This window comes from Trichosurus vulpecula, chromosome 3, assembly GCF_011100635.1.
Source record: "Trichosurus vulpecula isolate mTriVul1 chromosome 3, mTriVul1.pri, whole genome shotgun sequence".
Lineage (NCBI taxonomy): Eukaryota > Metazoa > Chordata > Mammalia > Diprotodontia > Phalangeridae > Trichosurus > Trichosurus vulpecula.
The window spans coordinates 147,760,264-147,775,752 of NC_050575.1; the positions used below are offsets into that span (position 1 = coordinate 147,760,264).

Sequence of the window (15,489 nt, forward strand, 5' to 3'; positions counted from 1 at the left end):
TGTTGTAAAGAAGAATTAGAACCAATGGGAGAAACCACGATCAAGAAGAAACAAACCAAAAAAAAAGGGAGCAAATAATATGCTTTGATCTGCATTCAGAATCCATAGTTCTTTTTCTGGATGTGGACAGCACTTTTCATCAGGAGTCTTTTGGAGTTGTCTTATATCCTTGCATTGCTGAGAAGAGATAAGTCTATCAAAGTTAGTCATCACACAATGTGGCTGTTACTGTGTACAAAATGTTCTCCTGGTTCTGCTCATTTCAGTCAGCATCAGTTCATATGAGCCTTTCCAGGTTTTTCTGAAGTCTGCCTGCTCATCTTTTCTTACAGCACAATAGTATTCCATTACATTCACATACCACAACTTGTACAGCCATTCCCCAATTGATAGATATCCCCTCAATTTCCAATTCTTTGCCACTACAAAAAGAGCTGCTATAAATATTTTTGCATATGTGGGTCCTTTTCCCTTTTTAATGATCTCTTTGGGATATAGACCTAGGGTAGTATTGCTGGATCAAAAAGTATGCAGTTTTATAACCCCTTTGGGCATAGTTCCAAATTGCTCTCCAGAATGGTTGGATCAGTTCACAACTCTACCATCAGTGAATGCATTAGTGTTCCAATTTTCCCATATCTTCTCCCACATTTACCATTTTCCTGTTTTGTCATGTTAGCCAATCTGATAGGTATGAGGTGGTAACTCATCGTTGTTTTAATTTGCGTTTCTCTAATCAATAGTGATTTAGAGCATTTTTTTCATATGCCTATAGACAGCTTTAATTTCTTCATCTGAAAACTGCCTGTTCATATCCTTTGACCATTTATCAAATGGGGAATGACTTGTATCCTTATAAATTTGACTCAGTTCTCTGAGTCAAATTTTGAAATGAAGCCTTATCAGAGACCCTGGCTGTAAAAATTGTTTCCCAGCTTTCTGCTTCCCTTCTAATCTTGGGTGCATTGGCTTTGTTTGTGCAAATCCTTCTTAATTTAATACAATCAAAATTATCTATTTTGCACAAAATTGATTATCTTTACAATGTTGCTGTAACTGTGTACATTGTTCTGGGTCTGCTCATTTCATTTTGCATCAGTTCACATAAGTCTTCCCAGGTTTTTCTGAAAACACCTGCTTCATCATTTCTTCACATTCATGTGCCATACCTAGTTCAGTCATTCCATAATTGAGGGTATCCCCTCAGTTTTCAATTCTTTGCCACCATAAAAAGATCTGTAAATATTTTGTACATATAGTCAAGTCCTTTTCTACTTTCATCTCTAAGGGGTATGATCTTATAGTGCTATTACTGAGTCAAAAGATATGCAGCACAAGTAGTTTTGGGGGCATAGTTCCAAATTGTTTTCAGAATAGTTGGACTAGTACACAGCTCCCTCAACAATGTATTAGGGTACCTGTTTTCCATATCTACTCAAATGTTTGCAATTTTCCATTTTTGTCATCTTAGCCAATTTGATGAGTGTAACGTGGCACGTCAGAGATGTTTTTAGTTGCATTTTTCTATTAGTGACTTAGAGCATTTTAAAAATATAGCTAATGCTAGCTCTGATTTCTTCCTCTGAAAAGTGTCTACTCACATCTTTTGACCACTATTAATTAGAGAATGGCTCTAATTCTTATAAATTTGACTCAGTTACCTACAATATTAGAGATGAGGCCTTTGTCAGAGAAACTTGCTGCAAAGATTTCCTCCAGCTTCGTGTTTTCTTCTCAATTTAGCTGCTCTCGTTTTGTTCGTGCAAAAATTTTTAAATTTATATAATCAAAATTATCCATTTTACCTACCATGAACCTCTCTATCTCTTGTTTGGTCATGAACTCTTCACCTATCTATAGATCTGACAGGTAATTTCTTCCCTGCTCCACTAATTTGCTAATGATTTGCTTGATGTTATAAACAAATGAATAAATCATGTACCCATTTTGAGCTTATCTTGGTATACGGTGTGAATGTTGGTCAATGCCTAGTTTCTGCCAGATTACTTTTCAGTTTTCCCAATAGTTTTTGTCAACTAGTGAGTTTTTACCCCAATAGCTTCACTGGGTTTATCAAACATTATGTTATTGTGTTCATCTGCTTCTCTATATTACTGTATACCAAATCTGTTCCACTGATCAACCTCTCTATTTCTTATCCAGTATCAATTGTTTTGATGATTTCAGCTTTGTAGTATAGTTTGAGCATAGTACTGCTTGGCCCTCTTCCCTCCCAATTTTTATTTTCTATTGATTATTTGACCTTTTCATTGATGTTTGTGACTTTTTGTTTTGCTAGATGAATTGTTATTTTTTCTTGCTCTGATTGGTATGTCACTGTACCAGTAAGTTAATTTAGGTACTATTGTCATTTTTGTTATACTGGGTTGGTCTATCCATGAATAATTTGTATTTATTCAATTACTTAGATCTGGCTTTATTTCTGTGAAGAATGTTTTGTAATTATATTCATGTAGTTCTTATGGGTATCTGGATAGGTAGTATTTGATTCTGTCATGGAATTTCTCTAACTCTTTTAGCTGGATTTTGTTGGTAATACATAGAAATGCTGATGATTTGTACATGAGTAATCCTGACTCCTTACATGGAACATGAATTTTTTCTTTCTTTCTTTCTACTTATATTATTTGCTTCTGGACCTTGGAGTTCAGGATTTTGGCTATAATATTCCTGGGAGCTTTCATTTTGGGGTTTCTTTCAGGAGGTGACTGGCGGATTTTTTGATTCCTGCTTTGTCCTCTGGACTTAAGATATCCAGGCAGTTTTCCTTTAAAATTTCTTGAAATATGATGTATAGGTTCTTTTTGTTGTTGTTGTTCATGGCTTCCAGGTAATCCAATGATTCTTAAATTATCTCACCTCAATTTATTTTCTAGGTCAACTGTTTCTCCTATGAAAGATATTTCAGTATCTTCTATTTTTTTTTCCAGCCTTTTGACTTTAGTGTTTCCTGATGTCTCCTGGAATGATTAGCTTCTGTCTGTTCAATTCTAAATTTTAAGGAACGATTTTTTTAAAGCAATATTTTGGCCAAAGCTTCTCTCTTTTTAATGTCTTTTTGGGGTTCTCATACCTCAGACTAGTAGGCTTCAAGTTTTCAGTACTTCCCAAGGTGATGTGATCTGGGGAGAGTTTAGTTCACTGCCTTCCTAGTTAGTTCCTGACCCAGGTTTGGGTTTGTTGGATAGTGTGCAGTTGAGTTTCCAGAGACTGCTACTACAAACAGTTACTGTTAGCCCACTAGGAAGTTCTTCAGGTTCAGAGTAACTAAATTGCTTGACTCCCCTTCGGTATTGGTTTCCTGCCCTGGTATTTCCACTGGGGCTAAAAGGTAGAGCCGAGTCTCCCTTCTGCTCTTGAGCTCAGAGCCACAAAGCTAAGCATTTGGAACTTGTTCCATTTCCATGCTCTGTACATAGCTAAGGTCTCTTTTGTTTATAATTCTTCCTCCTCTCTGCCCTGGAACTAGATGAGAAGCAACAAAGTTGCCTATGCACAGGTCCCTGATTCAGGGGTCCCCTATGATCTTCTTCTTCCCTGGTGCTTTCTGTGCTGCTATTCAATCTTAGCCCCTTTACTGTCCTTAACGCTAGAATACTTCTCGCAACTGCCACTGCTGCATTCCTGGCCAGCCTCTGTCCCAGTGTCCTTAGACCTCTTTATTTTCCTAAGCTGCTCTGAGTGGGAAAAATTACTGTGACTTTTTCCTGGCTTTCCCATTTGGTGTGTTTCCTTTTTTTTTTAATTAAGATTTTTTATTTTTACTTTACAACACTCAGTTCTGCATGATTTTGAGTTCCAGACTCCCCCCCACCTTCCACCCAAGAGGCATGGAATCCGATATATCTTCTACATATAACTTTGCATTGAACTTATTTACACAATAGTCAAGTTGTAAAGAAGAATTATATCCAATGGAATGAATCATGAGAAAGAAGAAATAAAACCAAAAAAAAAAAAAAACCAAAAAACAAAAAAACAACCAAAAACAAAAGAGAAAAAAAAGAAAAAAAAGGAGAGCAAACAGTTTGCCTCAATCTGCATTCAGTCTCCACAGTTCTTTCTCTGGATGTAGATAGCTCTCTCCCTCATGGGTCCTTTGGAGTTGTCTTTGAACCTTGTATTGCTGAGAAAAGCCAGGTCTATCAAGGTTAGTCGTCACAGAACCCATACATCTGTGGTTGTGTATAATGTTCTCCTAGTTCTGCTCTGCTCACTCAGCATTATATTGTGTAGGTTTTTCCAGGTTATTATGAAGTCCATATCTTCCCCATTTCTTACAGCACAATAGTATTCCATTACATTCATATACCACAACTTGTTCAGCCATTCTCCACTTGATGGGCATCCCCTTGATTTCCAATTCTTTGCTACTACAAAAAGAGCCGCTATAAATATTTTTGTACATATGGGTCCTTTTCCCACTTGTGTGATCTCTTTGGGATACAGCCCTAGAAGTGGTATTGCTGGGTCACAGGGTATAAACATTTTTATAGCCCTTTGGGCATAGTTCCAAATTGCTCTCCAGAATGGCTGGATCAGTTCACAACTCCACCAGCAATGTAACAGTGTTCATTTGGTGTGTTTTCTAGGTGGTTGTGGAGGTGTGCTGGGTGAGCTAGAAAAAAATATTGACTCTCACTTTGCCATCTTGACTCCCCCTTTTGACATACATTATCTTATTTGATCCTCACAAAAACCCTATGAAATAGATATTAATATCCCCATATTACAGATGAGCAAGTTGAAGCAGAGAGAAGATGACTTGGTCAGGGTCACCCAGCTAATAACTGTCTGAGGTAGAGTTTGAACTCAGGTCTTCCTAATTCCAAGTCCAAAGCTCAATTCACTGTGCCTCCTAGCTAACATAAAGATCCAAATCAACACTAAAATAAAAGAAAAAAATTTGAAAATGATACGGAATTCACATGATACAGTAAAAAGAGCATTTGCTCTAGGGACAGAAGACTTGGGCTCACATACCACTTTTGACACTTCCTGTCTTAATCGGTTAACCTCTGAGGCCTCAGTTTCCTTATTTTTAAAATGAAGCTGCTGGACTAGATGTCATCTGAGGTCCATTACAGTTCTGCATCTATGAAATGGCCTGTAATTAAGCCAACTACAATCTGACCTATTTAAATAAGCTGGTGACACCAAAAAAATGGGCAGGAGGCTATCAAATAGTTGGAAAAAGTCACAGACCTAAAAATGTAGCCGAGTAAAGAGCAATAATTATTGTTAATTTACTATTTCTATGAATCTTTATGAACATAATTTATACCTGGGCAATTTGAATCAAAGGCATTCTCGATTCTTGTTCAAGAAGGGAACAGCCACTTTTTCACTAACATTCTACTGAATTCCATATCTTTACAGTCACGCAATAAACTAAAGTATATGGAGAATACAAGATACTAATCTGATTATTTGCTAAATATAAGAAAGCTTCTGATTGGGTGCAATAAAACACTGCCTTAAAGTTCTCTAACGAGGTCTATCGCTCATGCACATATAACTTTATAAGATTTCTTGAAATTTCTAACAGAAATAACTTTGATAATCATGATGATCATAGCAAAAGTATATCAAGCAAAGCATAAATTAAAGAGACGTACACTTGCCAAATGTATTTAACACTGACATTGTGCATATTGAGCATACAGAAATTGCCTAGAAATAGTGAAGTTCCTCTAAATCCTCCTGTTTGAGGATGACATTATACTGGTTTCATCAAGTCCTAGAACATTTCAAAGAATACTTAAGAGTCACAATCACTTCAATAGGCTTAAGTATCCAGACTATGAAACTGGGAAAAACCAAATGTATGAATTATGCTTGTTGTATAGACCAGAGGCACAAAACTTGTGGTCTCCCCCAACACCTCTGCAATATTCTCTAGCATATCTTGTACTGAAATGTAACTGGGAAAATGTTAAACAAAATAAATAAAAATACAACATAGATAATGTAAATTTTTGGTTTTCTAATTAATATGCAGCCCACAGGGATCCTTTCTATTTGAGTTTGACATCGTTGATCTCGACTATGATATGCAGTTGGATAAACAACCCACAGATCTTGTCCATCAAATGTGTGTGTGTGTGTGTATACGTATACACACATATATTTCACACACACACACACACACACACAAACCTAGACGAAAACATGTGGATAGACAATGACCTGGGCCCTGAATTGAACAGGATAATGGCAGTGGGTTAAGATTACTTATGAGAAATTAGGAAATGCTTTTAATGAGCTTGAGTCTTTCACTGAAACACAGGCCTATTAGATATTACATGTCTGCTGGTCAAGGAAGACTGCTAAAGATTTAGAGTTACAAGTAACTCAATAGGCAAAGTAAAACTGAGTGGTGAATATAAATAGGCTGCAATATATTAAGAACTGCTCAACAATTTGAAAACATGTCCTACACGTTACTAAATTGTGTACACTCTTTGACCCAGGTACACCACTACTATTTCTACACCCTAAAGAAATCAATGCAAGAGGAAAAGGACCTATATGTACACAAATATTTAGAGCAGTTATTTAGTAATAGCCCAAAATTGGGAACTAAGGGTGTACCCTTCTATTGAAGCTGGCTAAACAAACAGCGGTATATAAATGTAATAGAACTTATATTCCCATAAGAAATGACAAAATGGACAGTTTTGGGGGAAATTGGGAAGATCTCTATGAACTAATACAGAGCAAAGTGAGTAGAATTAGTACAACCATCTGTACAAGGATAACAATACCACCTAGAAAAACGATGTTGAAAGAATCTAGAATTTTCATTAACTCAATGATGAACCACAAAACCACAAAAAACCTCCTGCCAGAGAGGTGATGAACTTAAAATGCATAAAGAGACATACATTTTTAGACATGGCTGATGTGTGAATTTGTTTAGACAGATTATGTAGTTATGTACTGAGGGCTTCATTTATTATTTCCTCAATGGGGGAAGAGAGTAATGGGAGGGTCAGATTAATAAAAGAAAAAAAAGAGACAAGTGATTGAAAAAGAATTATGAGTAGCAGCATCATCAAAGATACCACATTTTGAGAAGCTCTGCACCAAAAAACAAGCCCACCCAACATATTAATACTATTATAATGCTTATTTTATTACAAATATCTACACATATTGCATTATTTTTATCTATAAAATTGGTTTACATATTAATAAAATTGTAATGAATTTTATTAAAATGGAAAAAAAATGCTCAAAGAAAGCAGCTTAAAGGGAGTCATCAGATGAATGACTGAAAAGGAAAAGATCTGGTCAAGTAACAAGAGGAAAAAGATAACTGATGGTCAGCCTTTCTGTTTTGTTGGCATCTGTATAACACAAGACAGTCCCCCAGAAATTAGGCACACTCTATGTGGAAGGCTCATGAGAAGATATGGACCTGAGTGACATAGAATGTGACACTGATGAAGGCTATCACCATTTAATAAAGAAGCTTAATTGATGTAAGAAGACAAAAATATGTGGAATGATAGAAACTGTGATCTGTATGGCTGGAGAAAGTACCCATATTAATGAGGGCATAGTTCCATCCAAGTATTAAAATATAAAATTGTCCATCTTTGTGTGCAAATCAGTAGCAAAGCCCCAAAATTGTATATTAACAAATTTTTTATACTTTGTTTATATTATAAAAATAAAATATAATTAAGGGCAAAAAATTAAAATGTGGTAAGACAAAAGAGACCAAATAGAGAAGACAACCCACTAAAAAAAGAGGAGAAAAATGATAAACAGAAATTTTAGAAGGTTACAATAGCCTTGTTTATACTCTGCATTTGTCAGGAGTACTGAGGAACAAAATATGTAATTTATTACATTATTCCTCCAAAATGATTGTCAACAGATTATTAACCTTACCATTCAAAACGCCCATTATGTAGAGCATGTTGTTCTCTGGTATAAATTCTTACTCATAAGTCAAATGTTGCCTTCCTCAAAGTGTGTACTGTAAACATAAGTCATGTCCTAAAAATGTACATTTTAGGTCAACTCTTAAGTCTAGATTCTCAAATGAGTTATGCTAGAATTACTGTGAGGGTAAAATAATATACAAAAATGTTTTGAAAAGTTACAGGTGTTATCTATAAGAGTGAAGGCAACTTATAAAAAAGACAAAATATGATCTGTATCCCTAGTTTTGTTTAACTCAATACAAATAAATGAAGCACTTTTGTCACATTTGCAAAAGGAACAGTTAAACTACAGTAAGGTTAACATAAATATGAATGCAGTTGGTGACATGACAACACTGAATTTAGTGTGGCTACTACAATTCAGTTCAACGAGCCTTTATTAAGTACCTGCTATGTGCTAGGCACCTCCATCCTAGCAAAAAAACAAATAAATCAAACAGTTCCTGATCTCAAGAAGTTTGCACTCTAATGGAAGAAGGGAAAGACCATGAGCACAGATAAATAAATACCAAATATACACAAAGTAAATACAAGGTAATTAGGAACCATAGGAAGAGAGGATTTAACAAGTAGAGGGACCAGGAAAGGCCTTCTGTGGGAAGTGGCATTTGAACCTAGCTTTAAAGAGAATGAGGCATTCCAAGCAGCAAAGGTTAAAGAGGAAGAACATTTTAAGCATAGGCAAGAGTCTGTGCCAAGGATGGGGAACCTGTGGCCTTGAAGCCACATGTGGCCCTCTAGCTCCTCAAGTGGGGCCCTTTGGCTGAATCCAAACTTTGTTCTGTGAAGTTTAGCTTCAGCCAAAGGGCTACACTTGAAGAGCTAGAGGGTCACATGAGGCCGCAGGTTCCCTGCCCCTGGTCTGTGCAAAGGAATTCAGGTAGGAAATGGAATATTATATAAAGGAAACTTAACATCAGCCAGTTCAGCTGGAACAGAGAGTATGAGGAATGATGTAAAATCAGTCTAGAACAGTCTAGAACTTTTTTGTGTTACGGACCTCTCTGGCAGTCTGGTGAAACTCACAGAATATTTTTAAATGCATAAAATGAAATACTCATGATTATAAAAGAAGATGAAATAGTTATCAAAATATTTTTAAAAAACCCAAGTTCATGGACCCCTAGATTAAGACTATCTGGTCTAGAAAGATAGGCTGGAACCAAACTGTGAAGGGCTTAAAATACTGAACAGAGGAGATTGTCTTTTAACCTAGCAGTAACCGAGACGCACTGAAGCTTTTGAGTAGGAGTGACCTAATGAGAGTTGTGCTTGGGAAATATCATTTTAATAACTGGGTACAAGATGGATTAGAGAAGGAAGGGACTAGAGATAGGGAGATTAATTAGGAGCCTGTATGTGTCAAGAAGGGATGGATGTGAAAGACATTCAAGTAGAATTATTAAGTCTTGGCCATTGATTAGATGTGAGAAGGGTAGGGGTGAGAGGTTTTTCCATCTAGATAGATTAAAACAATAAAAAACAATAGTAAAAGTTCTAAGAAAAGGATAGAATTAAGAATGTTACAATTCAGTTTTTTAGCTTGAGAAGAACTCTTTGAAACATATTTGAAGTTTTCGTATCCAGGATTTCTAAGAAGCAAGTCACTTCTTCCAGTTCTAATGTGCAATAGTATGGTAGACATTTGTCTACTTTTACTCAAGATTTATTATATCTCAGTGGACCCATAATCATCACTGTCAGTACTCCCCTCTTACAATGCATATCTTAGTCCTCTCATGTCTCCTCATCTTGCATGAGTCCTGTCCAGATTCTGCCATAAATCCTTCATAGAGGATCTATCCAAAATGCTAGAGACCTTCTGGCATTCCAGGAATAGTTAAGTATAGCACTTGGGCTGTCGATCTGTTATCCTTCACTCTATCCTGAATTCTTCCACAAAAGTCCAATTTTGATTTCTCTTTATGGCATGGAGGCTACCCTGAGTTCTTGAAGGCTATGCCAGTTGAGCGCTATATCTGGAAGCTTTTACAAAGCTGAAAAGGTTTCTAGAATGGTTCTGGTGACACACCATATCTGTTAAGGACCAGCCCTGCTATGTGTGGAGAATCATCACCAGTAGGTTAGCCACTGGATGACGAAATATTCAGCTACAACAACCCATTAAAACAAAGTAAAAAGTACAAAAAGTACTTAGTACTATATGCTCCCTTTTCACTTCATCAGTGATTAAAAAGGAACAGAAGGTGCTAAGTTTTAAGAAGACTGTGCTAAGTTGTAAGAAGACCATCTAGAAATCTTAATTTGACTGTGTATATTCTAAATGGGAGACTCTCATCCAATGACATCTACTGTGGATATACTAGAACTAAACTACAACGATACTGACATTCTTGCCATAAAGGAAATCAGAAAACATAAAGAACATGTAGCCAAATGGAAAATGGTTCAAAAGTTCTTTTTTGTTTTTTCTTCAGTTTTTTTTCAGCCACGTCCAACTGTTCATGACCGAATTTGGGGATTTCTTGGCCAAAATACCAGAGTGGTTGCCACTTCCTTCCCCAGTGTGTCCCCATTTTACAGATGAGGAACTGAGGCAAATAGAGGTTAAGTGACTTGCCTAGGGTCACACAGCAAGTAAGTGTCTGAGGATGGATTCAAATTCAGGGATGAGTCTTCCTGATTCCTAGCTCAGTGCTCGATCCACTTTGACACCTAGCTGACTCAAAAGTTCTTAGGCAAATAAAGGAGTCACAGGATCATAGATACAGAATTAAAAGGTACCTCAAAGGTCATCTAGTTCAATGACTTTGAGTTATAGATAAAGAGATAAGATATAGGGGCAGCTAGATGGGGCAGTGGATACAGCACTGGGCCTGGAGTCAGGAAGATCTAAGTTTAAATCCCGCCTCAGACACCTACAAGCTGTGTGACTCTGGGCAAGTCACCCAACCCCTATTTGCCTCAGTTCCTCATTTGTAAAATGGGGACAACCTGAAGAAGGAAATGGCAAACCACTCTGTAACTTTGTCAAGAAAGAGTCAGATACAAGTGAACAAGAATAAGATAAGACACAAATAAGGAGGCTCAGAGAAGTTAAGTGACTTACCAAAGGTCACAAAGATCCTAAGTGTCCTAGGTGAGATTTGAACATAGGCCCTTTAAATCTAGAATAAAGTGCTCTTTCTCTTGAACCAGAATTAGATCCATTATTCAACCAAAGGCAACAACAACTTCATTTCCTAGAATGTGTGGTTGTCTTGTTTTGCAGTGCTCATGACAAAGAGCTGTGCACACCCTTTGATTCAGCAGTACTCATGATGAAGGATAACTAGAAAGGACACTATGAAGATACCTGCGTGAAGATAACTTTGCAGTACACATCCCAAGATATACCCTAGTGTGTTATAGAAGATGAAGTAATGGAGAGCTTTTACAAAGAGCACAAAAAGATCCTTCAAACCAAGTCAACATATAGACTGATAATTTAAGGCAAAAGTAGGTGCAGGGCAGTACAATGAAAAGCACACTGGAAAATGAGTTACTGTTAAGGATAAAAATGCTCAAACTACTTAGAAGCCTCACAGCTACATTTGTGACAACTTACTAAATGCAAGAGGCAGCTAGTTGGTACAGAGGACAGCGTTGGGCTTGGAGTTAGGAAAACCTGAGTTCCAATCCAACCTCAGAAACTTGCTGTGTGACCTTGGGTAAGTCACTTAACATCTGCCTGCCACCTGAGAAAGAAGTGGCAAACCACTCTAGTATCTTTGCTAAGAAAACTCCATGGACAGAGGTCCTCAGAAGCACAAAGAGTATGACACAACTAAAATGACTGAACAACATTAAATGCAAAAAGTAAAGTAAGTTGTTTTTTTTTTTTTTGCTGGAGCTATCAAGTAAAAGTTCTAATTCGTCCTCAAACTAGTAACAACCTAATGCTTCCAAATAGGGATATGAAATAACCAACATATGATATGTTACACTGACAAACTACCACATAGCTGTTAAAAAGGAAAACTATGTAGATTTTGTCTATATGTGGAAATGTGTATGTGAAATAATTTAAAATGGAAGACAAGACTGACAACACAATGGGAATATGTTTTATAACAGAAAAACCCTGAACTAGTAATCTAGTGAACTAGATTCTAATGCTAGTGCTATCACTAATTAGTTATGTCACCTTGGGCAAACTACTTTACCCCTCTGAGCATCAGTTTCTTCAGCTTTAAAATGAAGGGATTTAACTGATCTCAAAGGTTATTTTCAGTTCTATGATTTCTGTCATTGTGGCATTACAAAGAAATATTAAACACATAATCTAACTATGTAAAAACATGGTGTGAGGTAGAGTCGTGGAAAGAGTGGTGAGTTTCACGTTCAGAGAATGTGGGTTTAAACTTCAACTCTGCTTACTATATTCATGACCCTGAGCAAAATTACTTAAACTCTCTGGACCAGTTTCTTCATGTGTAAATGACAGGGCTGGACCAGTATAAGACTTAGGTCTCTTTCATTCTAAATCTAAGATCCTATGTAAATACGTTAACAAATATTTGAAAAAAATTTGAAGGTTTGTGAAGTCTATCAATTAGAGTTTTTTGATTTTTTTAGGAGGGGTATAACACTGCTTCAGCTCATAATGAAAAAGCATATTTAAGATTTTCCTTCAGTTATACAAATTAAAACATTTTTTAGAAACAAAAATGGACTGAAATATTGAAGGTCACATTTTTAAAGGGGTTTCAATTGATCAAGACCTGTAATTTTCTGAATGAAGACATTAAACAGCTGAAGCATCTGCAGAAAATCAGGAAACTTTAACTAGTTAACGTATTTGTGAAGCTGTGGACACAAAGAAAATGAAATTAGGCTAGTGCCTAAAGATTTGCAATTTGCAAGCTACAAGTTTTCTACCTTGCAAGCTTTTAGAGACACTTACCTTTACTCTTCTCCTTTTCTTTTCCTTTTCTTCCCCTGGGACCTGCTTTTCTCCTTTCTTTCTCTTTTTTCTCTTTCTGTCTTTATGTTTCTCATGATCCGTTTTGTCATCAAAGAGGCTTGAATCATGTCCTGAGCTGCCTGTGGAGAGCTCTGTGACTTCGTTTCCTCCTACTTTCAGTACTAACTTCAAAGGTTTTTCCACATACTCTTAAAAGAAAAAAAAGGAATGAAACAAGATTAAAACTCCAAGCCTCTAAAGAATTAAACCAGATGCATTAAAAAATATCATTTGGGGGCACTGCTGACATTCTTCTAGGCAGCAGTTTGATGGAGTTTAAGGCTTATGCAGTTTGACATAAATGTTGGGCTAATTTCTATGTCTATATACATCACAGGATACAGAGACTTGATTAAAATTATTTTATTAATAACATCAAAATGATCACTGAATCGAGGTTCATGGCAATGAAATGAACAAGTCTTTCTCAAACCTAAGTCTTGAACTATTTACTAAGGAAAAAAAAATTCAGCACCAATTTACTATCCCCAATAAAACCTGGCTATCATTTTTGAGATTATTCTACTAAATTCAAAAATATTCACTGAACTTCAGTAGTTACAGTAGCATGATGAGAAAGGCAAAGGGTTTAGAGTGAGAAGACCCGGGCTGCAGGCCCTGCTCTACTGGCTGTATGAACATGGATGGGCAAGGTACTGCACCTCTCAACGGCCTCAGTTTTCTCTTCTGTAAAACAGGGATAACCCTACTTCCGAGACCTGCCTTGCTAGGTTACAAAGCATTACAGACACAGGACGTGTAATTATTAGGATTACCCCAGCCACATTCAGAACCAGAACCCAGAAACCAAAACCCACTCTTCTGGTTTCATGCCACCCCTTCTCCCTCGGCTCAGTCCCTCCTGGTCAGACTCATCCCCATGTCCCATCTCCTTCCCCAAGGCTCATCTATATCCTTTCAGATCTGAACTCCATTCAGTTCAACGTTTATTAAGTAACTTGTACAAGTTTGCTAGGAACTGGAGGGGGGCAGGGTGGGGGCGGTGGTTACAAAGACAAGGGGTGTACTGGGGGTGGGGCAGCCCCCTGCCCGGTCATGACCTGCCCTCTTGGCCCTCGGTGAGCCCCCTCCCCCCGGGCCCGTCCCGTCGGATCCCCCGGCTCCTAAGTAGACGCTTCCTTAGCACCTACGAGGTGCCGGGCGCTGGGGACCCCCAAACAAAAGGGCCCAGTCCTGCCCTCAGGGAGCTTCCAGTCCTTTTTCGCCGGCGTCTCCTCAGCCCCTCCGACGCCTCGGTCCCCGGCTCCCGCCCTCGGGCTCTAGTCCCCGCAGCCCTGGGGGTCTCCTCAGCCTCTTGGGGAGCCTCGGGTCCCCCACCCCTGCCCTCCTCGGTTTCCCGCCCGGCCCCTTCTGGGCCCGCGGCCGCGGCCGGGCCGCTCACCCTCATAGAGGTGCTTGTCTGACTTGTGCTTCTTGTGCTTCTTGCCCATGTCGGCCCGGGCCCCGGTGCCCGCCCCCCGCGCCAGGCCCAGGCCGCACCGCTTCCGGCCCGGGGAGCGAAGCCCCGGAGCCGGAGGGAACGAGGGAGGGACGGAGGGAGAGCGAGCGAAAGAGCGAGCGAGGGCGAGGCCGGACACCCGGCGGAGCCAGCGAGACGACGAGCGGGGAGAGCCGGCGAGCTGAGGCAGGGAGAGGGCCCGACCGGAGCGCTGGGACTCGGAGCGTCGCGTCACATCTCCCTCTCGCGGCCGGAGGTCGCGCTGCAGCCTGCCTATCTGCACGTCAGACGAGCGGGCGCAGCTGGGTATGTATGGGCAGAGAAACAGAAGGAGATGCTTCCTTGGAAGGGGCAACCCCAGCAGGCGGGAAAAACTAAGGGAAAAAGAGGAGACTAGAGCAAGATGGAAAGGGAAGTGAGGGACTGAGAGAAAAGAGCCCGGGAGGGAGAAGGACACCTACAGGGATTGTTTTCTTTGTAGCTTGGGCAAGTCATTTAACTTTGGGTGGCTTCAATTTCCTCTTCTAAAAATGAAGAAGGTGAATTAGATTATCTCTAAGGTAACTTGCAGCTCTAAATGGATAACAGGAAGCTTGGCATGATGGCGAGAGAGCTTGCAAAGGAGTCAGGAAAACTGAGGCTTAGGCCTTGTCCCTGATGTATGCAGGCTGTGTGATCCCGGGCAAGTCACTTGACCTCTAGTGCCCCAAGCCACTCTCTGAGACTAAAAGTTTCAGGATGGTTGCATATCTGCATTGGTAGAGTGAGCTGCCTTAGTGGGAATTCCATACACAGAAGGTATCATTCAGTCAATACACTTTTATCAAGCACCTACTATGTGCCAGGCACTGTGCTACGCATTGGAGATTCAAAGAAAAGCAAAAGACAGACCCTTCTCTCAAGGATCTCACAGTGTAATGGGAGATACAACATGAAAACAGCTATGTACAGACAAGATATATACAGGATAAACTGGAGGTAATCAATGGAGGGAAGAATCTGGTCCAAAACAAACAAAATCCTTTAAGGAAGAGGAAATAAGCCCTGGAAAAGAATTGTTCTCTTTCTAGGTGCAATTTCCTCGT

The 15,489-nt window shown here is 38.9% G+C and overlaps 1 protein-coding gene across 1 annotated transcript in view; it reads right to left on the reverse strand.

Moving 5' to 3' along the window:
* The window catches only part of BRD7 (bromodomain containing 7), a 45,421-nt gene extending 30,865 nt beyond the window's left edge, over nt 1–14,556 (reverse strand). Inside the window, exons 1-2 of the mRNA XM_036751570.1 lie at nt 14,348–14,556; nt 12,886–13,094 (exon numbers count right to left, since the gene is read on the reverse strand). Of these exons, the coding sequence (XP_036607465.1) occupies nt 12,886–13,094; nt 14,348–14,396 (258 nt within the window). The 5' untranslated portion in view covers nt 14,397–14,556. The remainder of the gene's footprint in view (nt 1–12,885; nt 13,095–14,347) is intronic.
* Nucleotides 14,557–15,489: the final 933 nt, after the last annotated feature.